Source organism: Lolium perenne, chromosome 1, assembly GCF_019359855.2.
Source record: "Lolium perenne isolate Kyuss_39 chromosome 1, Kyuss_2.0, whole genome shotgun sequence".
NCBI lineage: Eukaryota > Viridiplantae > Streptophyta > Magnoliopsida > Poales > Poaceae > Lolium > Lolium perenne.
This window is the reverse complement of record NC_067244.2, coordinates 27,526,540-27,548,540: the sequence shown is the minus strand read 5'-3', so window position 1 is coordinate 27,548,540 and position 22,001 is coordinate 27,526,540. Positions and strand designations below refer to the sequence as shown.

The following is a 22,001-nucleotide window of genomic DNA, read 5'->3' as shown; positions in this document are numbered from 1 at the left end:
AAGCCCAGGCGCCCTTGATGGCGAGCGCATGCTTCAGGAACAGCGAGTCGGTATCTATTTTCAGCATAACTCCCCATGTTTCATTTCGTTGCTTAATCTTAGGCGACGCCTCAAACGATTCAACATCCGTATCAATAACCAGCTCAGTGCTTTGTGGACGGTAAGGATTTTCGACACAGAAACAAGATACTGCAGTTCTGTGAACCCTGACATGTTAAAATACGAAATGATGTATACAAAAGCACAAAAGATATGCATTCTTGCTAGCAGTTTTTACATTAGAGTTATCCTGGCTCGACCAACAAAACAGAGACTCTACTTCTCCAGTTAAGTCTGTCAGCAGAAATGCAGCTACGTCAATTACTTTTCAGAGCAACGAGCATTCTTCAAAGCCTCGCGGGCTTCCCTGAAACCAAAATTATTTTGAAAAATATTAGCAGAAATATGTGTACAGCCTCCTTGCCATGAAAGATTGATCACAACAAACACATGCACTAGAGAAATCAAATCTAGGCGCTCTTTCCCAGTGAAAACAAAAAATTACTCCTAGGATGTGTAGACTGGGAGGTACACCCTAGGAGGCGTGTAAACAAACTCTTCCCTTTCAATGAAATTCTCGAAAAAGAAATTTACTGCAGTTGAAGAAATCAAACCTACTTCTAGCTAAACGAACGCAACAGACCCTGGATGACTGTATCCATGTGGTCCTCGTCTGGAGATGGAGGCCATCTTCCACTAAACAATTGCCCACGCAGAGAGGAAAAAGAATCGCATACACTCTAGAACGATGTAGATACATGTGTGAAACGATTTGTCCTTTTACTGAACATATGAAGCAGAAGACAGCATGAAACTTTTCACATCATCAAAACATGGACCACTTACCTTAAAGCATTCGCAATATCAGTATTTGTAGGTTCAAGCTTCAAGCCATCAGCAAAAGAGTCACATGCTTTCTCATATTCCTATCGGTATCATCACTCTTATAAGGAAAAAATAAAAAATGCTATAGGTCTGATGGAAAACAACAAAGCAGCTGGACCTGATGGAATTCCTGCTGAATTTTATAAGGAATGTTGGGATATTATCAAAATGGATGTAGTGACAGCCTTCAATGATTTCCACAGACATGCTATTGACTTGAAAAGAATTAATTATGGTATCATCACTCTTATACCAAAAGGGCCAGATGCAGACAGAATTCAGAAATACAGACCCATTTGTCTTCTGCAAGTTCTCTTTAAGATTTTCACAAAAGTGTTGACTATTAGAGCAATCCCAATTATGAATAAAGTAATACATCCTTGCCAGACAGCATTCATAAAAGGGAGGTTCATTACTGATGGGGTTGCTCTTCTGCAAGAAGTCTTGAGAGAGGCAAAATTCAGAAAGCAACAGGGTGTTGTCCTGAAAATTGATTTTGAAAAGGCATATGACAAAGTAAACTGGGAGTTTCTGTTGGATTGTTGTAGACAGAAAGGTTTCAGTGAAAATTGGCTAGTATGGATAAAAAAGGCAGTAGCTGAAGGTACTCTCAGTGTCAAAGTTAATGATAAGGTGGGACCATATTTTGGCAGTCATAAAGGTGTCAGACAAGGTGATCCTTTTGCTCCATTCCTCTTTAATATGGCAGCTAATAGCCTTGCAAAGATGGTTTCTGTAGCACAACAAAATGAGCTTGTAACAGGATTGGCTGATAATATTGTTCCTGGAGGGATTGCTATGTTGCAATATGCTGATGATACAATTTTGTTGATTCAAGATGATTTGGAACAAGCTAGAAACCTCAAACTACTGTTATATTTGTTTGAAGCAATGTCTGGCTTGAAAATAAACTTTGAAAAAAGTGAAGTTATGCTGATCCTTCATGATGAGAACAAGAGTCAGATTTACTCAGATTTGTTCAATTGTAGAAGTGGTACTTGGCCAATAAAGTATTTAGGCACTCCCATTAGTGCCAGAAGACCCACTGTTACAGATATGAGCTTCTTAGGGGACAAGACAAAGAAGAAAATGTGTGCATGGGTAGGAAATAATATGTCAATTGGAGGAAGGTTGGTCAAGATTGGTGCTTGCCTATCTAGCACAGGGGTTTATCAGATGTCAATGAGATTGTTACACAAAACAACTATAGAAGAGATGGATAAACCTATTAGATCTTTCTTTTGGGCTGGTAGTGCTGATAAGAGGAAATATCATTTCATCAAATGGAGATGGATTTGTAAGCCAAAGAAAAAAGGTGGCTTGGGCTTGAAAGATCTTGCAAAATTCAACATCAGTCTTATGTGCAAGTGGTGGTGGAAAGTTGAATCTGTTGGAGATATGCCCAAGAGGCAATAATAAAATGGTTATTATAATATCTTTGTGTTTATGATAAATGTTTATATACCATGCTATAATTGTATTAACCGAAACATTGATACATGTGTGTTATGTAAACAACAAGGAGTCCCTAGTAAGCCTCTTGTATAACTAGCTTGTTGATTAATAGATGATCATGGTTTCGTGATCATGAACATTGGATGTTATTAATAACAAGGTTATGTCATTAGTTGAATGATGTAATGGACACACACCCAAATGAGCGTAGCATAAGATCAAGTCATTAAGTTCATTTGCTATAAGCTTTCAATACATAGTTATCTTAATCCTTCGACCATGAGATCATGTAAATCACTTACATCGAAAGGGTACTTTGATTACATCAAACGCCATTGCGTAAATGGGTGGCAATAAAGGTGGGATTAAGTATCTGGAAAGTGTAAGTTGAGGCATATGGATCAACAGTGGGATTTGTCCATCCCGATGACGGATAGATATACTCTGGGCCCTCTCGGTGGAATGTCATCTGATTAGCTTGCAAGCATATGAATAGTTCATAAGAGATCACATACCACGGTACGAGTAAAGAGTACTTGTCGGTAACGAGGTTGAACAAGGTATGGAGATACCGATGATCAAACCTCGGACAAGTAAAATATCGCGAGACAAAGGGAATTGGCATCGTATGTAAAAGGTTCAATCGATCACTAAGTCATCGTTGAATATGTGGGAGCCATTATGGATCTCCAGATCCCGCTACTGGTTATTGCTCGGAGAGGAGTCTCGACCATGTCTGCATAGTTCGCGAACCGTAGGGTGACGCGCTTAAGGTTCGATGTCGCATAAGTAGATTTGAATATGGTATGGAGACGAAGTTATTTCGGAGTCTCGGATGTGATCCAGGATGTCACGAGGAGGTCCGGAATGGTCCGGAGAATAAGATTCATATAAGGGAAGTTGATTTCTGGGTTTCGGAAATGTTCGGGATTTTTCCGGTGGTTGACTGGAAGGTTCTAGAAGGTTCCGGAAGGGTCCACCATGGGGCCCACGACCTAGGAGGCCTAGCATGGGCCGAGGGGATGCTCCCTGGCCTAATGGGCCAGGGGCACATGCCCCCCAAGGCCCAGGCCGGCCAACCCCCTAGGGTTTCCTAGGGGGGATCAACTTGGGGGAGGGGAAAGCCCCTCTCCCCCCTTTGGCCGCCGCCCCCCTAACCCTAGATGGGAAAGGGGGCCACCTTGGCCGGCCAGCCCCCTATATAAAGAGGGGAGGGGGTGGCCGGCCACACCACCCCATCATTGCCTCCTCCTCTGGCCGCCTCTCCCTCCACCATACGCTGTCCGGGCTTAGGCGAAGCCCTGCAGTTTTCTTCCTCCACCACCACCACCACGCCGTCGTGCTGCTGGAAGTTGGAGGAGATCTACCACACCTCCGCTGCCCGCTGGAACGGGAGAGGAAGGAGCTTCATCGACACCGTACGCGCGACCGAGTACGGAAGTGCTGCCGGATTGCAGCACCGGGGACGATCGTCTACATCAACAACGAGATTAATCTCGTAGGCTTTGGAATCTTCGAGGGTTAGTCTCATCTCCATCTCGTTGCTTAGATCTAGTAGATTGGATCTTGGGTGTTCCATAGATTAGATCTGTTGGTTTTATTCGCTTTGCGGTAGGAAAATTTTTGTTTTCTATGCAACGAACCCCTTCAGTGGTATCAGAGCCATGTCTTTGTATAGATCTATTGCACGAGTAGAACACAATGGTTTTGTGGGCGGTGATGCTTTTGTTGCTTTAGTTTGTGTACTTTGCTTCTTGCGGGATGGTGGGATGAAGCGGCCCGGGCTAACTTTACATGACCGCGTCTCATGAGACTTGCTCCACGCTTGACATGCAACTTGTATTGCATAAGTGGCTTTGCGGGTGTCTGTCTCTCCCACCATAGTGAAGATTGCAATTTGCACTTCTATTGTCAACACTAGTATCACCGTTGTGGTTCATGTTCGTAGGTAGATTGGATCTTACTCGAAAACCCTAAACCACGTAAAATATGCAAACCAAATTAGAGGCGTCTAACTTGTTTTTGCAGGGTTTGGTGATGTGATATGGCCATAATGTGATGATGATTATATTTGATGTATGAGATGTTCATTATTGTATTATGGCAACCGGCAGGAGCCTAATGGTTGTCTTTAATTTTTGTTAAAGACCTGCGTGTCTATTCATCATGTAATAGCTTTATTTCAAGTAGTTGTTATAGTAGCTATAAGTGATGGACAACCATGAAGCGGCGCCACTGACCTTGACGCCTTGCTGGTGATGATGGAGATCATGTCCGTGCTTTGGAGATGAAGATCAAAAGCACAAGAAGAAAGGCCATATCATATCACACATTATGAATTGCATGTGATGTTAATCCTTTTATGCATCTTATTTTGCTTAGATCGCGACGGTAGCATTATAAGATGATCCCTCTCACTAAATATCAAGATAATAAAGTGTTCATCCTTAGTATGCACCGTTGCTAAGACTTGTCATTTCGAAGCATCTCGTGATGATCGGGTGTGATAGACTCTACATGTGCATACAACGGGTGCAAGCCAGTTTTTGCACACGCGGATACTAAGGTTGCCTTGACGAGCCTAGCATGTACAGACATGGTCTCGGAACACGGGATACCGAAAGGTAGAGCATGAGTCATATGAATGATATGATGAACACTTTGAGTGTTCGCCTTTGAAGCTACATCTTTTCTCGTGAAGATCGGACTTGGTGTAGTGGATTTGGTTCGTGTAATCACTAAGACAATGTGAGGGATGTTGTTTTAAGTGGGAGTTCACCTAGTTAATTTAAGAATTAAAACTGAACTCAATTTATCATAAACTTAGTCTAAACTCTTTGCAAATATGTTGTAGATCATGGCGTCCCCCTCCATCAGTTTTAACCAATTCCTAGAGAAAGAAAAGCTCAAGAGCGACGGTAGCAACTTCACCGACTGGTTCCGTCATGTGAGGATTTTCCTCGCTGGTGGAAACCTGCAATATGTGCTCGATGCACCGCTGGGTGCCCCACCTGCAGAAACTGAATCCGATGAAGTAAAGAATGTTTACGAGACTCGGAAAATTCGGTACTCTCAAGTTCAGTGTGCCATCCTGTGCAGTCTGGAAGCCGATCTTCAAAAACGTTTTGAGCACCACGACCCGTTTGAGATGATGAAAGAGTTAAAGACTATTTTCGAAACTCATGCGGCCGTGGAATGCTATGAAGCATCGAAACACTTCTTCAGTTGCATGATGGAAGATGGCAGCTCCGTCAGTGAGCACATGCTCGCTATGTCCGGGCATGCGAAGAAACTCAGTGACTTGGGAATAGTGATTCCTAACAAGCTGGGGATTAATCGTGTCCTCCAATCACTGCCACCTAGTTACAAGAACTTCGTGATGAACTACAACATGCAGAACATGAACAAGGAGTTACCTGAACTCTTCTCCATGCTGAAAGCTGCTGAGGTTGAAATAAAGAAAGAGAACCAAGTGTTGATGGTCAACAAGACCACCAGTTTCAAGAAGCAGGGCAAGCCTAACAACAAGGGCAACTTCAAGAAGGGTGGCAAGAAAGTTGCTGCGCCTCCGGAGAAGCCCAAGGCTGGCCCTAAGCCTGATACTGTGTGCTTTTACTGCAAGGAGAAGGGGCACTGGAAGCGTAATTGCTCCAAATACTTGGCTGATCTGAAGAGCGGCCTCATCAAAAAGAAAGGTATATTTGATATACATGTTATAGATGTCTATCTTACTGGCTCTCATAGCAGTGCCTGGGTATTTGATACTGGTTCGGTTGCTCACATTTGTAACTCGAAACAGGAACTGCGGAATAGACGAAGCCTGGCGAGGGACGAGGTGACGATGCGCGTTGGAAATGGATCCAAGGTCGATGTGATCGCCGTCGGCACGCTCCCCCTACATCTACCTTCGGGATTAGTTTTAAACCTCAATAATTGTTATTTGGTACCTGCGTTGAGCATGAACATTATATCTGGATCTTGTTTAATGCAAGACGGTTATTCGTTTAAGTCAGAGAATAATGGTTGTTCGATTTATATGAGTAATGTCTTTTATGGCCATGCACCTGAGATGAATGGTTTATTCTTGTTAAGTCTCGATAGTAGTGATACACATGTTCATAACATTGATGCTAAGCGAATTAAATTAAATGATAACCCTACTTATATGTGGCACTGTCGTCTTGGTCACATCGGAGTGAAGCGCATGAAGAAACTCCATTCCGATGGACTTCTTGAGTCACTTGACTTTGAGTCACTTGATAGATGCGAAGCATGTCTAATGGGAAAAATGACTAAGACTCCATTTTCTGGTACAATGGAGCGAGCTACAGACTTATTGGAAATCATACATACCGATGTGTGCGGACCAATGAGTGTAGCATCGCGCGGTGGTTATCGTTATGTTCTAACCTTCACGGATGATCTGAGTAGATATGGGTATATCTACTTTATGAAACATAAGTCCGAAACTTTCGAGAAGTTTAAGGAATTCCAAAGTGAAGTAGAAAATCAACGTAACAAGAAGATTAAGTTTCTGCGTTCTGATCGCGGAGGCGAATATCTGAGTTATGAGTTTGGCATGCATTTAAAGAAATGCGGAATACTTTCATAGTTGACACCGCCGGGAACACCACAGCGCAATGGTGTGTCTGAACGTCGTAATCGAACTCTCTTAGATATGGTTCGTTCTATGATGTCTCTTACTGATTTGCCGTTATCGTTTTGGGGTTATGCATTAGAGACAGCCGCATTCACTTTAAATAGGGCACCATCTAAATCCGTTGAAACGACACCGTATGAATTATGGTTTGGGAAGAAACCTAAGCTGTCGTTCCTTAAAGTTTGGGGTTGCGAAGCTTATGTAAAGAAGTTACAACCTGACAAGGTAGAACCCAAAGCGGAGAAATGCGTCTTCATAGGATACCCTAAAGAAACAATTGGGTATACTTTCTATCACAGATCCGAAGGCAAAATCTTTGTTGCCAAGAACGGATCCTTCCTTGAGAAGGAGTTTCTCACGAAAGAAGTGACTGGAAGAAAAGTAGAACTCGACGAGGTTAATGAACCTTCTCTCATTGATCAGAGTAGCGTAGTACCGGAAGATGTTCCTGTACAGCCTGCGCCGATAGGAGAGGAAGCAAATGATGATGATCATGAAACTTCGAACGAGGAAGCTACTGAACCTCGTAGATCGACGAGGGAGCGTACCACTCCTGATTGGTATGATCCCTGTCTAAATGTCATGATTGTGGACAACAATGATGAGGACCCTGCGACGTATGAAGAAGCAATGGTGAGCCCAGATTCCAACAAATGGCAAGAAGCCATGAAATCCGAAATGGGATCCATGTATGATAACAAAGTATGGACTTTGGTAGACTTACCTGACAGCCGCAAGGCTGTTGAGAATAAATGGATCTTCAAGAGAAAAACAGATGCTGATGGTAATATTACTGTCTATAAAGCTCGACTTGTCGCAAAGGGTTTCCGACAAATTCAAGGAGTTGACTACGATGAGACTTTCTCACCTGTAGTGAAGCTAAAGTCTGTGAGGATTTTGTTAGCAATAGCCGCATTTTTCGATTATGAGATTTGGCAGATGGATGTCAAAACGGCGTTCCTTAATGGTGACATTGAGGAAGAGTTGTATATGGTACAACCCAAAAGTTTTGTCGATCCTAAAAATGCTGACAAGGTATGCAAGCTTCAGCGTTCCATTTATGGACTGAAGCAAGCATCCCGGAGTTGGAACCTACGCTTTGATAGGGTGATCAAAGACTTCGGTTTTATACGGACTCATGGTGAGGCCTGTATTTACAAGAAAGTGAGTGGGAGCTCTGTAGCGTTCCTGATATTATATGTAGATGACATATTATTAATTGGGAATGATATAGAACTATTAAGCAGTGTTAAAGGTTATTTGAATAAGTGTTTTTCAATGAAAGACCTTGGTGAAGCAGCGTACATTTTAGGCATCAAGATTTATAGAGATAGATCAAGACGCTTAATAGGGCTTTCGCAGAGTACATACCTGGACAAGATTCTAAAGAAGTTTAGAATGGATGAAAGCAAGAAAGGGTTCTTGCCTATGCTGCCAGGTAAGGTCTTGAGTAAGACTCAAGGTCCGGCTACGGCAGAAGATAGAGAGAGGATGAGTAAGATCCCCTATGCCTCAGCAGTAGGCTCTATCATGTATGCCATGCTGTGTACTAGACCGGATATCGCACATGCTGTTAGCTTGACCAGCAGATATCAAAGTGATCCAGGAATGGAACACTGGACAGCGGTCAAGAATATCCTGAAGTACTTGAAAAGAACTAAGGATATGTTTCTTTGTTATGGCGGTGACCAAGAGCTCGTTGTAACCAGTTACACCGATGCAAGTTGGAACACTGATCCTGATGACTCTAAGTCTCAGTCTGGGTATGTGTTTATATTGAATGGTGCGCGATGGCTGGAGCAGTTCCAAGCGGTGCACGGTGGCGAAATCTTCAACGGGAATCTGAATATATAGCGGCTTCGGAGGCTTCATCGAAGCGGTATGGATGAAGAGGTTCATTGTTGAGCTTGGTGTGGTTCCTAGTGCATTGGACCCGTTAGTCATTTATTGTGACAACACGGGTGCCATCGCCAATGCAAAGGAACCAAGGTCACACAAGAAGCTGAAGCATATCAAGCTACGTTTTCATTCGATTCGCGAGTACATCGAAGATGGTGAAGTAGAGATTTGCAAAGTACACACAGATCTGAATGTTGCAGATCCGTTGACTAAAGCTCTCCCTAGGGCAAAACATGACCAACACCAGAATGCTATGGGTGTTAGGTATCTTACAATGTAATCTAGATTATTGACTCTAGTGCAAGTGGGAGACTGTTGGAGATATGCCCAAGAGGCAATAATAAAATGGTTATTATAATATCTTTGTGTTTATGATAAATGTTTATATACCATGCTATAATTGTATTAACCGAAACATTGATACATGTGTGTTATGTAAACAACAAGGAGTCCCTAGTAAGCCTCTTGTATAACTAGCTTGTTGATTAATAGATGATCATGGTTTCGTGATCATGAACATTGGATGTTATTAATAACAAGGTTATGTCATTAGTTGAATGATGTAATGGACACACACCCAAATGAGCGTAGCATAAGATCAAGTCATTAAGTTCATTTGCTATAAGCTTTCAATACATAGTTGTCTTAATCCTTCGACCATGAGATCATGTAAATCACTTACATCGAAAGGGTACTTTGATTACATCAAACGCCATTGCGTAAATGGGTGGCAATAAAGGTGGGATTAAGTATCTGGAAAGTGTAAGTTGAGGCATATGGATCAACAGTGGGATTTGTCCATCCCGATGACGGATAGATATACTCTGGGCCCTCTCGGTGGAATGTCATCTGATTAGCTTGCAAGCATATGAATAGTTCATAAGAGATCACATACCACGGTACGAGTAAAGAGTACTTGTCGGTAACGAGGTTGAACAAGGTATGGAGATACCGATGATCAAACCTCGGACAAGTAAAATATCGCGAGATAAAGGGAATTGGCATCGTATGTAAAAGGTTCAATCGATCACTAAGTCATCGTTGAATATGTGGGAGCCATTATGGATCTCCAGATCCCGCTATTGGTTATTGCTCGGAGAGGAGTCTCGACCATGTCTGCATAGTTCGCGAACCGTAGGGTGACGCGCTTAAGGTTCGATGTCGCATAAGTAGATTTGAATATGGTATGGAGACGAAGTTATTTCGGAGTCTCGGATGTGATCCAGGATGTCACGAGGAGGTCCGGAATGGTCCGGAGAATAAGATTCATATAAGGGAAGTTGATTTCTGGGTTTCGAAAATGTTCGGGATTTTTCCGGTGGTTGACTGGAAGGTTCTAGAAGGTTCCGGAAGGGTCCACCATGGGGCCCACGACCTAGGAGGCCTAGCATGGGCCGAGGGGATGCTCCCTAGCCTAATGGGCCAGGGGCACATGCCCCCCAAGGCCCAGGCCGGCCAACCCCCTAGGGTTTCCTAGGGGGATCAACTTGGGGGAGGGGAAAGCCCCTCTCCCCCCTTTGGCCGCCGCCCCCTAACCCTAGATGGGAAAGGGGGCCACCTTGGCCGGCCAGCCCCCTATATAAAGAGGGGAGGGGGTGGCCGGCCACACCACCCCATCATTGCCTCCTCCTCTGGCCGCCTCTCCCTCCACCATACGCTGTCCGGGCTTAGGCGAAGCCCTGCAGTTTTCTTCCTCCACCACCACCACCACGCCGTCGTGCTGCTGGAAGTTGGAGGAGATCTACCACACCTCCGCTGCCCGCTGGAACGGGAGAGGAAGGAGCTTCATCGACACCGTACGCGCGACCGAGTACGGAAGTGCTGCCGGATTGCAGCACCGGGGACGATCGTCTACATCAACAACGAGATTAATCTCGTAGGCTTTGGAATCTTCGAGGGTTAGTCTCATCTCCATCTCGTTGCTTAGATCTAGTAGATTGGATCTTGGGTGTTCCATAGATTAGATCTGTTGGTTTTATTCGCTTTGCGGTAGGAAATTTTTTGTTTTCTATGCAACGAACCCCTTCAGAATCCTCTACTAGTCCTTGGAATGATTTTATGTGTAGAAAATATCTCAGAGGTGCTGGTGTGTTCTATTCAAAGAAAAGGCCAGGAGACTCCCCATTGTGGATTGATATGCAGAAAATCAAAGATTTATATCTGTCTGGCAGAAGGATGAAAGTGGGGAATGGGAGATTAACAAGTTTCTGGCAAGATGCTTGGTGTGGAAATGCACCCTTAAGAGAATCCTTCCCAGAAATTTTCAATATTTGTAATGAACAAGATATTACAGTGGCTGATGCTGCTGTCAATGGGTGGAATTTCTCTTTCAGAAGATATTTGTCTCCAGAGTTGGCTGCTCAGGTACATGGTTTGTTGGGAATAGTGAGGCAGACCAATTTATCCCAGGAAAAAGATAAACCTGTTTGGAAATGGACAAAAAATGGGATTTATTCTGTGAAATCTATGTACAATCATCTGCGCAGATATGGGATGGACAGATCCTTCAAACACCTGTGGAAAAGCAAAATTCCTTTGAAAATCAAAATTTGGGCTGTGGCTAATCTGGCACAATGCAATTGCTACAAAAGATAACTTATTGAAGAGAAACTGGACTGGGAGTGCCTCCTGTCAATTTTGTCATCGGGATGAGAGTATACCTCATCTTTTCTTTGAATGTGTTGCAGCAAAATATGTTTGGAGCACAGTTGCTATGGCCATTGGGGCAAGCAACAGGCCTGGAAGTTTTACTCAGTTCTTTGAGTGGTTTCCACAAATTGTTCCTGCCAGTAGGAATGTCCAGATTGCCGGCTTAGCAGCCATATGATGGGCAATATGGAAGCTTCGCAACAGAGCATGCTTTGATAGGAAGCTGATTAGATCCCCTAGCGAATTAATTAGCTTATCTGTTGTTTTCATGAACTATTGGGCAGGCCTGCATAATGATGTTGATGAGAGGAATATCAAGGCTGGAGCTGACAATCTGCTTCGTTTGGCGACTGCTGCGACTACGACGGCTACTGCCTCCTCGGCTTCTGGAAGGACTGGGCGAGGAACTCTAGCAATCACTGCCGCTGCGACTGATGATCCTGAAGAAAATGAGATGGAAACAGATGATGCTGGAAGCTGAAAAAAGATCTCACAACCTTGTCATTGTTTGGTTCGTGGTGGATGGCGGAAAAACAGTAGCTTCTGACGATATCTGGTGCTCCTGGGATAGTTCCTTGCTTTTTGATCATCTGGTCCTGTAATATAACTCTCCTAAACGTTAGCAATAGGCGGCGCCCCCCTCCCCCCTTTCTCTCGCTTGCTATGCTGTGATACTTGATGTTTTTCGTTATCTCATGGTAATGAAAATCGATCCCCATGTGGGTCGCTTGGAAAAAAATATTCCTATCGGTAGGCACCAGCAGATGATCAGTTCTGTGATCGCTTGATCAGGGATGCATGAAAAAAAATTACTGGGTTCTTTTTACCTTCAGTGCCATATAAGCTGCCCCTTGTCGGTAGCAGGCTTTTGGCCAAAAAGGTCGCACCATTCTGCACTGGGTAGCATGAGAGAGAGCGGAAATTCAATTCGGCTCCCGGGTGCGTATGCTCCCTCTACCAAAAAAGCATATTTTGAAATGTCAAAAAATTTGGATAAAAAATTCTACATGTACATCTCCATAATGCATGTGCATTTGCCAAGTTTCACGAAAAACTAATATTTTTTATGGTCTATGTAAAAAGGAGAAACTTTATCTTGTGAAAAGCATTATTTTTAGCACTAAATTTTATCTTTTTTACATACGTCACATGATAAGTCGATTTTTTATGAAACGATTTTGTGAGCGCGTAGCACATAAAGATGTACGTATGAATTTTTTGTTTTAATTTTTTTGAAATTTAAAATATAAGTAAGATGAATTTCAAAATATAGGGAGCATATGCACCCATGTTCCAAAACACCACTCCCGAGAGAGAGCAGCTCTTTTGTTCTCTCCCATGCGCAGCATGCAGAGACTCCTGTTTGCCAATAGGGTTGCATAATCATCTGGACTACATTCAAATTCCATTGCCTGTACACCAATCACATATAGTTTTTAGCACTACCTACAACACAGTACCGATCAGGATACCGCTCAGGCATGTCATATTAATTGGCATAGAGATTTCTGTACAAAAACCACAAGCAAATGTTTTGGACAAGTTGATAAATATCGAGTTAGGGAAGAAACAGGTTCTAGATCTCTTTGTCTCAGAGCTTGGAAGGACATCTGCTCTCCAAAGAATGAAGGAGGCTTAGGTATACGAAACTTGCAAGCCATGAATCAAGCTCTTATCCTTATGGCTGCCTGGAGGATTGCGGAACAACCCAATGATTTTCTTCACTCCGTTCTTAAATCAAAATATTTCCCAAACTCCTCTGTTTGGCGCCCAAATTCCAATGCTCCTAAATCTGCCTTCTGGGCCTCCATTCTCAAGATGCTCCCGATTCTAAAAACACATTCGTTCTACCAGATCACCAAAGGTCATATGTCTATTTGGAGCACACCTTGGTGCAATGATTGGGCCAACCTGTATGACACTCTCATCATTCAGCCATCAAATTATTCCTATCCAGCTCAAGTCAAAGATCTCTGGCTTCCCAATGAACAAACTTGGAACACTCAGCTAATCGACACTCTTTTCCAAAATCCCACAGCTGAAATTATAAAATCCACTCCTATTATTCCCACGTCGGATGAAGACATGCTTTGCTGGAAACTCACTCCCACAGGTAAATGCAACACTAAAAGTGCATATAAGGCTTGTCTTCAAAATTTGCAGGAAAATGGTGAGCCGAAGCCAAGAGAAGTAGACCAAGCTACAGTTCAATTATTAAAGAAGATATGGCAGAGCAAGCAAATCTTACCAAGGATTCAAGCTTTCGGTTGGAGATTTCTTCGAAAGGCCCTTCCTACAGGGACACGAGCAGGTAAGTATTCTAAACATATAAGCAAATTGTGCTGCATATGTAATTTAGAGGAGACAGATTGCCATCTTTTCTTTACTTGCAATTATGCCAGGGCTGCTTGGTTTTCAAATCCTTGGTTCATAAGAGTTGATATGCTTATCATAAATGCTCACTCTCTCACAGATATAATCTCCAAACTGATAAATATGAACCACCCGAATGCCACTCTTCCTAATGTCTTAACCTTCATGTGGTGTTTATGGAAATCTAGAAATGATCACCTTTTTAATAGGCAACAACTTCATCCGGCTCAAATTCAGCACATGGCAAATGCTTTAAATCATAACTTGGAATTGAGTAATATTGAGCAGGTTACAAATATGAACAAGAATGTGCAGACCAATAAGATTGTTCTTCAGGACGTACAAGGTAATACACAGGTTACAGGAAGTCAGCTGCCTCTACATGGTCGGACTCTCAAGACGGACTTGATGATTAAAGGAACAAAAGTCTTCTCAGACGCGGCATGGAAAACTAAGAAAGCTCCAGGACTTTCTTCGGTCACTGGAATTGGTGTATTCATTCAGATTCAGGAAATCAGCCGATCAGGGATGATCATGATTCAAGCTTCAACACCCATGGCACCTTCGGTCCTTCAAGCTGAAGCGGAAGCATTGCTGGTTGCAGCTAGAATTGCTTTAGCTCTTCAACTCCAGGGTCATACTTTCCTAACGGACAACAGCACCCTTGCCTCTTCAGCAGCTACACAGTCAACTTCTCTTGAACAGGTACCCTGGGAGATCAGAAGGATCATAGCAGATTACAGAAATCTAATCAGATACTCTACGACTGCAGTTTACCATATTAAAAGAGATATCAATGGAGTAGCTCATAATTGTGCACATCAGGCTCTTAGACAGAATTTGTCACAGCCGATCTTTAGTTGCTCTTCTTCAGCTCATAGATCTATAGATTGCCCCTTTCTGCATGCAGTGCAACAAATGCAGATGTCAAATCTTGTAATTCATGCTGTACAATGTCTATGAGTTGAATGAAACTTTGGCGCCTCCGGCGCCTCAAGTTGTTCAAAAAAAAAAAAGATAAATATCGAGGTAAAAACTTGTGTATAACAGTACTCTGTTCCTCGGTCTTCTGAACACAACTGCTAATGTTAAAATACCTCGTAATTACTAAGCGGGTAGGATGGTTTAATAACAGTCAGATTTTTGTATGGGTTGAATCTAGGGTTAAAGTTTCGTAGTTTAAAGTAAAATCAAACCATGGTTCGAAAACAAAATTCCTGCAGACATTTGATACTGTTCACGGTTCACATGAATTTTTAGCGTTCACATTTTAATTGGCACATTCTGCAGCTACCATAATCACGAAGGTCAACTTGCATCCCAATCAGCAAAAACTATGTTGGTAAAAATACCATAGGCCACCCTTCAACCAACAAAAAGAAAATAATTTTTAGCTGAACAAAAAGAACACTAAGTAGAAACAATAGTATAACCACTGCAGCAAAATTCTGTATGCATTTCAGAAATATCACCATTTTTTATTATTCTATTTGTTCAGTCTGTAGAAATTTACCATGGAATCAGTAGCACATAAAAAATCATCTTCATTGACCATACAATTAGATATGTTGAGAAAAAATGCTCCGCAAATATCTTCACTAATATAGTATATATTATGAGATTTTGGTGCTCAAAATATAAAAAATATTACTCCTCCCATCCATAATAACTGTCGGAAGTTTAGTTCAAAGTTGAGCTAATTTGAACTGAGACCCCAACACTTATTATGGATGAGAGGAAGTAACTATTTTGAAATGGAGGGGTATCGATCTATTTACTAGCTATAATAGATGTCATCCAAGGGATGATAATGATCAAACATTACCAAGGGTGTTTGGTAGCAAAGTTTTTTTAAGTATTCTAAGAATACTATGGTTTCTGAAAATATGGTTTTCAATACTTCGAGGTGTTGTTTGGCTTTAACAAAAACTGCAGTACTATATACCATGGTATTAGCAAAAACTGTAGTATTTTGCACTATTAGAAAAGTAGGATGGGGCCTCTTTTTCCATAACTGAATTATTTATTGCCTAGGAATGGAAATACTTTGGTTATAAAATACTTAGGTTTCTGAAAAACTTCACTGCCAAACAGAGGCTATCTTTTTGTATATCTTAAATGAAATAACTGAAGTATCTAACAACACAAGTTTTGCCAGAAAGAGGTACCATTATATGAAGCCTATCTAAGGTGTCAACAAAATATAGTGATGGCGCAGGTTAAATGTTTACAAATATGGAAAACATCTCCCAGTCGCTCACACAATAAAGATATGTCCTAGGACTTACACAAGTATACAGATGTCCCGTTATAATGTATTCCTCTCTCTTAAAAGCCTCTGAGGCTTGCTGTTTCAGTTCTCTTATTCTCATTTCACACTTTTGTTTATCCTGACCACAAAAGAGTTCTGGTTAGACTGAATATGTAGAAATAGCATGCAAGACATGGAACGTACAGATTTGAAAGTTTCAGCTTCCATAGCCTTATTAATCACAAACACGTATAAAAAAAAATTGTGTTATATTGTACAGCTAGAGAGTGAATTGTTTTCATTAAAAACTAATGTCTGGAAAAAAAAACAAGTACAGTACAAATTGGCACAATAGCATCCAAGATAACTTGTTCAGTCTAGCAGAATACTAGTGACACAAAGGGTCATCCCGAAGACTAAAGTTTGCTAGTATAGTGATGGAAGGCACCAAATGTATGATTGGCATATTTTGTTTGGAAACTGGAATAATTTTTTAAAAAAATCTAATCTAAGTTATTAAGAAAAAGTGCAGAAGAACAGAACATGAGAATGATAATGACAGATAGATAATACATGGAAGTGAGCATAGAAGAAAACTCATACCATTGGCTTCAAACCAAAGGATTTCACATGATAAATAATTCCATCTATACTCCATTCTGGCAGCGTTGAAATAGGAGAAGTTGAAGGGAATAACACTTCAACCATGTCCCTTTTGCTATAATAGGCAGCATACTCAATAGGCATTCTACCAAACTGCACGAGTAGCAGAAATGGTTGACTTTATAAGTAATCATTCCCGATATAAATACAAATATATTGGAAAAAAAACTTTCCTCATTAATAATCGGAAAACAAAGTCTAATGCTCAGTTTGGCGTTGTGGTGGATTATCATAATCTCAACCAAACAGCAAGATGTAATGCACGGAGATTCAAAATGCAAGGAAAAATGATGTAACAGTCTTTTCATCCTTCCTAACTGAACTTGTAAGACATAGGTTAGGTTAAGTCCTATAACAGTAATAAACAAAGCTTCAACTACTATGCTTATTGTATTGCATAAACTTGTCAAAACAGAATAGGACAAAGGTGATATTAACACAAAAATATACATGCAGGGCTCCTATGATTCATGGAATTTTCACGGGATTTGTGTAGGGTTGAGATCCTATGGAAACTTTACTGGGGAAGCTGTTAGATTCATGGGATCATATCTCATAGGAACTAATCCCATAGGAATCTTGCAATATAAATTTTAAAGGAAAATAGCATTAGGCCAGACCTCATAGAACATTCCTTCACCGCAATCAAAGAGAATTCCTCTTATCATAGGATGCAAGTAGACTGGGTATCCCAATCCCATATGATTCCTACTACTATGCTTTTCCTATCCTGTGAATTAAAGGAACCCGAAAGGGGCAAAGGAAACCCTTACATAAGTAGCATTTTGAGTTTCTTTGGCAAGGCTATGAAGAAACTAGAGATTTTCATGATTCATAGTTTAACAGACGAGATGTCACATTCTGCAATTTACTCTCAAGGGATAAAAAAAAAACATAAAGAAATAATATTCAGCTAACTAACAAACAGAGTGTATGCATTAAATGTAGGTCATTACAAGTTACAACAACAGAGAACAACAATAAAACTCACTTCATCTGGAATATTGGGGTTAGCACCAGCATCTAGTAAGCACTTCATGAGGGCAGGTGAGCCAAGTTTTGCTGCATATATCACGGTAGTGAAACCATTGCTGTCAACAAAATTCACATCAGCACCAGCCTGTGTAAATGAATAAATATTTGAAAATTTGAGTTAGTGCTTGATAAATCATCCACAAAATAGGTACACACAAAGAAACTGAAGCTGCATATACAAACTACAGTTGAGAAATCTCCATAGGAAGAGTACGGACCTTAATCAGTAGCTTCATGCATCGCAACGATTTAGATGGCACAGGATCATGTATGACCCAGCGTAATGGGGTAAGAGATACTTTGGCATTGTTAGGCTGTGGAAAGTGGAAGAATCAATCCCTTACACTTGTCAAAGAAAAAGGGTCAATGGAAAATTTCTTTTGTGGAATGCAATGATATATATAATCAGTTCATAGTGTTTCCAATTGTTCATGTCTGAAGGAGACAAAAACTAATATGTCTACAGAAAGTTATACATAACATGCACTTGTAAGAAACTGAGAAAAAATTAACTTCAAAGAACCTAGTACTGTCAATGTTGCAAACTTGCTGCTTCAAACAACATAATTTAGTTCAGATAGAGAACATGTACCACCGGCCAGAAGGTTTTTCAATGTGTTCTAGTCCCAAACAGGATATTCTTTCCAAAACAGACACAACAACGCAGTATTTTTCTTTTGCACAGCCAGTGAGAGAACCAAGAAACCGATGTCTTACATTTGCATGGTGCTCCAACAAAATCTTCATCGTGCCATGTTGTTTCTTCATAGCAGCTACCTGTAATGGAGTGCCACGAGCAGAATCTAAATCCACATCAATTCCCCTTGAAAGCAGCAATTCTACAACATCACAATGTCCTGGAAAAGGAAGTTTCAAGAGGAATTCATGAGACCACAATGTTTTCCAGCATGCAGTTGTCTTTGGCAATACATCTGCAATAAAAATGAACTCCAGAGCAGGTTTTGGTGTTTCTAACATGAACAGCCCAGTAACCTTCGGTTGCCAGTGATCCTACCCAGAACCAAACTTACGAAGGTGGTCGGACTGAGACTTAATTTTACATTACCTTGGGAGTAGCAAAATCCATCTGTTTAAATCGTACAAGTTTACAATCAACACCGCCAATAACAAAGAATTGGAAATAATATGTCTATATTCCAAACCTCGAAGTTCTTCTCCAAAAACTTGACGATGTTTCTTTTTCCATCATCCAAATCATTATACATGGGAGCAACATAGGAACATATGGCGAGATATGCTGAACTAAAAAGGTTGACAAATAGAGGTCCCATGGTAGTCCACTATCACGATGCCAAAAGCAAAGGTTTGAAAACCTACACAACATGAAGTCGCGATGGTGTGTTTCCTGCTTGCTATACTCCTTGGGCTAAGTCTTTAAAATAAAGAAAGGCTTGCAACCAGATCTTAAGGAAACAATCAATTGAGAAACAGAACCGATGCGGAAACTTGGACCACCGATCTACTGCACTAATTGTTTATCTAGGAAGACAAAAATAATACTCCCTGCGTTCCATAATAAATGTCGCAGATTTGTCTAGATACGCATGTACCTAGACGCGTTAATACATGTGTATCTAGATAAATCTGAGACATTTATTATGGAACAGAGGTTGTATTACAAATTGTTGGACTGGAACGCCTGCTAACTTCTGGGCTCCGTGTTAAAAGCCTTGTCCCCAGATTATCAACGAATAGAGAAGCAATGAATAATAGGATGCTTACCTCATTGGAATTCTACGGGAATTTCTAAATTTTACACAACCAACTATCAAAGTGAGAGAATTTCAATAACATATTGCAGGATGTGACTGCAGATAGGGGTCACCCTAAGCGTAAATTTGAGGTCTGCTATCAGGCCATGGTAGCCATGGCAACAGGCTGACAGAGTACTGAAGGAAAAGACAGCAAGAAGGTTGAAGGCCCATCAAAGAATAGAATCGCATCTCCGGACTGCCTCTCTGGTTCTTTCCCCCCTTGGAGATCTATCATTGGTATTATAGGACCTGATGCTTATATCTAAGCAATGTGGAGTCAAAAATGACTTTGTATTCAATCCAATATGTGGCAAATGTATTGTTACCAAACATATAGGTTCTGAGAGAGGAAGAGACCTTGGCATGCAGCACCATGGAGAGGTAAAAAGTTTTTACCAACCAACGGATCAGCGCCGTGAGCAAGAAGATATTTCGTAGCAGCAGCTTTCCTAGCAAAAGCAGAATAACATAGCGGGGTATCACCTGCAGCAGCAACAACAGAAATCATGAGGTCAGTGAACCCACACACCAACCAATGTCCAGTCCCCAGCTTGAACAAGACAAGAAAAGTTCATTCAGGGACATGACATCTGGTCATTTGCTGATAATAGAACAAACTGTGGAAACAGGACTCCCACTAATCCTAATGCAGCTTGAAACGACTTTCCATATGCCATATGTTAGCAGAAAAGAGCAAACAAGGCGCCAACATGTCCTGAGAAAATCGATATAGTAACTGATACGGTGCATAGACTAATTTCTAGGCATGGTAGGATGCAAATGTTAACTTTTTCTCAGCTATGTTTACATCTTGATTGGAGATGCGAACAGCATACGGCATCAATTTTGGAGCCAAAAGGTACGACTTTCAGAGCTGGAGGAGCTAACCCTTGCTCCTAATTAAGCTGTAGCCAGCACAGAAGAGTTTTAAACCGAGGAGATGGAGAATCGAGCGGAAGGGGAATGAATCGAACCTATGCTGTTGGGCTGGTTGACGTCGAGGAGGAGGTCCTCGACGAGGTACCTCAGGACGTCCGTCCGGCCATGTGTAGCAGCCATCTGCAGAAGGGTGTCGCCGTCGTCGTCCACCATCGCCGCCAAGAACGCGAGTTCAGCGCCCGCGCCATCTCTTGGCGCACGCACACCGAGTCAGGTCAGTCAAGTCAGGTAGGAACCACCGGCGGCCGCCAAACCCGAAGTGTGAGATGGAGGGAGAGGCCGCTTACTCTTGAGGAGGCGGACGTTGCCGTCGCAGGCGGCGCCGAAGAGCTCGTCCCTCCGCTCCTGCTCGGACATTGCCTCCATTGCTGGCGGCGATGGAGCAGCGGACGAAATTAAGTCGTGGAGTACCGTATTTCCAGTCGTCCACCTGGAGTTCAGCGGACATAGTTTAAATTCAAAGAAATCGCCGTCCCGCGCTACAAGTACGGCCAGTTGATCGGCAAAAGGAGCAAAAGGATCAGCCACAGATCGGCGATCGGAGGGAAATTACACGGAGACAGGCTCGTCGGCAGTCCCGGCCGGCACGGCGGTGTCCGACGGACCAGTTTCCTCACACGCCGTGGCCGAAGCGGCTGCGGCGGCCGACGAGGAAGCAGCGGCAGTGGACGTCGAAGCAGCCGCAGTCGACGAGGTAGATGGTGAGGAAGCCGAGGTAGGAGCCGGCGGAGACGACGAAGGACTGGCCGGAGTGGCTCGGAGGATGTCGCTGCGGTGGCCCTGGTACCAATTCCTCGTCTCCTCGTCCATCAGTTCCATGTCGCCGCCGCCCATCAGGAACGCCAAGTCTGTATTCCTCTTCTTCGCCGCCGTCGTCGTCTTCAGCAGGGCGATCCGGACGCCTTGGTTGGCGAGCATCTCCCGCCACCTGCCGTCGAACTTGTCGTTCCTCCCGTCGGCGTGCGACCTCAAGTCGGCCCAGCACTTGTCGATCGACTCCTGCATCCTGTCGGCGGGATTGTTCGTCCGTTTGAGCTCTTTGAGCTTCTTCTAGCCGAGTTCAGGGCGCCCTTCCGCCGCGCAAGCCGCCGGAGCGGCGGGGTTGTACTGCTCGGTCTTGCTCTTCGAGAGGGTCGTGCGAGTTTCCTTCCACTTCTCGCAGTTCTCGAGGCGGGCGTAGACGTTGAGGAACTTGAACTGCAGGCCGGTGTCGTCCGTGTACATGTCCAAAGCTCGGCGCAGCTGGGGAAAAAAGAGCACGACGATACGGGTCAGCTAACGACGATGTACCTCGGTGATGCAGGGTCGACGGAGCATACCTTTTGCTCCAAGTCCTGGCCGCTGATCGGCCGTTTGTGGACCTCCTCCTGTATGCCGT

At 42.7% G+C, this 22,001-nt stretch overlaps 1 protein-coding gene across 1 annotated transcript; it reads right to left on the bottom strand.

The window, feature by feature from the left end:
- Positions 1 to 116: 116 nt before the first annotated feature.
- On the bottom strand, positions 117 to 21,086 carry LOC127329209 (uncharacterized). Its single transcript, XM_051355748.1, has 12 exons — positions 20,911 to 21,086; positions 20,659 to 20,813; positions 20,042 to 20,167; positions 18,627 to 18,766; positions 18,128 to 18,223; positions 17,866 to 17,994; positions 16,815 to 16,967; positions 16,249 to 16,350; positions 12,890 to 12,999; positions 12,415 to 12,502; positions 886 to 965; positions 117 to 406 (listed from the first exon to the last, which is right to left on the bottom strand). Exons 1-12 carry the CDS (start codon positions 21,069 to 21,071, stop codon positions 361 to 363), a joined length of 1,386 nt encoding a protein of 461 aa, XP_051211708.1. The 5' UTR covers positions 21,072 to 21,086; the 3' UTR covers positions 117 to 360.
- Positions 21,087 to 22,001: the final 915 nt, after the last annotated feature.

Coding starts and splice junctions, on each gene's coding strand:
- LOC127329209 (XM_051355748.1), bottom strand. CDS start 21,071: ATGTCCGCTGAACTCCAGGTGGACGACTGGAAATACGGTACTCCACGA. Junction 20,814..20,910: donor CAACGTCCGCCTCCTCAAGA/GTAAGCGGCCTC, acceptor GCGTGCGCCAAG/AGATGGCGCGGGCGCTGAAC. Junction 17,995..18,127: donor GCATGAAGCTACTGATTAAG/GTCCGTACTCTT, acceptor TCATTTACACAG/GCTGGTGCTGATGTGAATTT.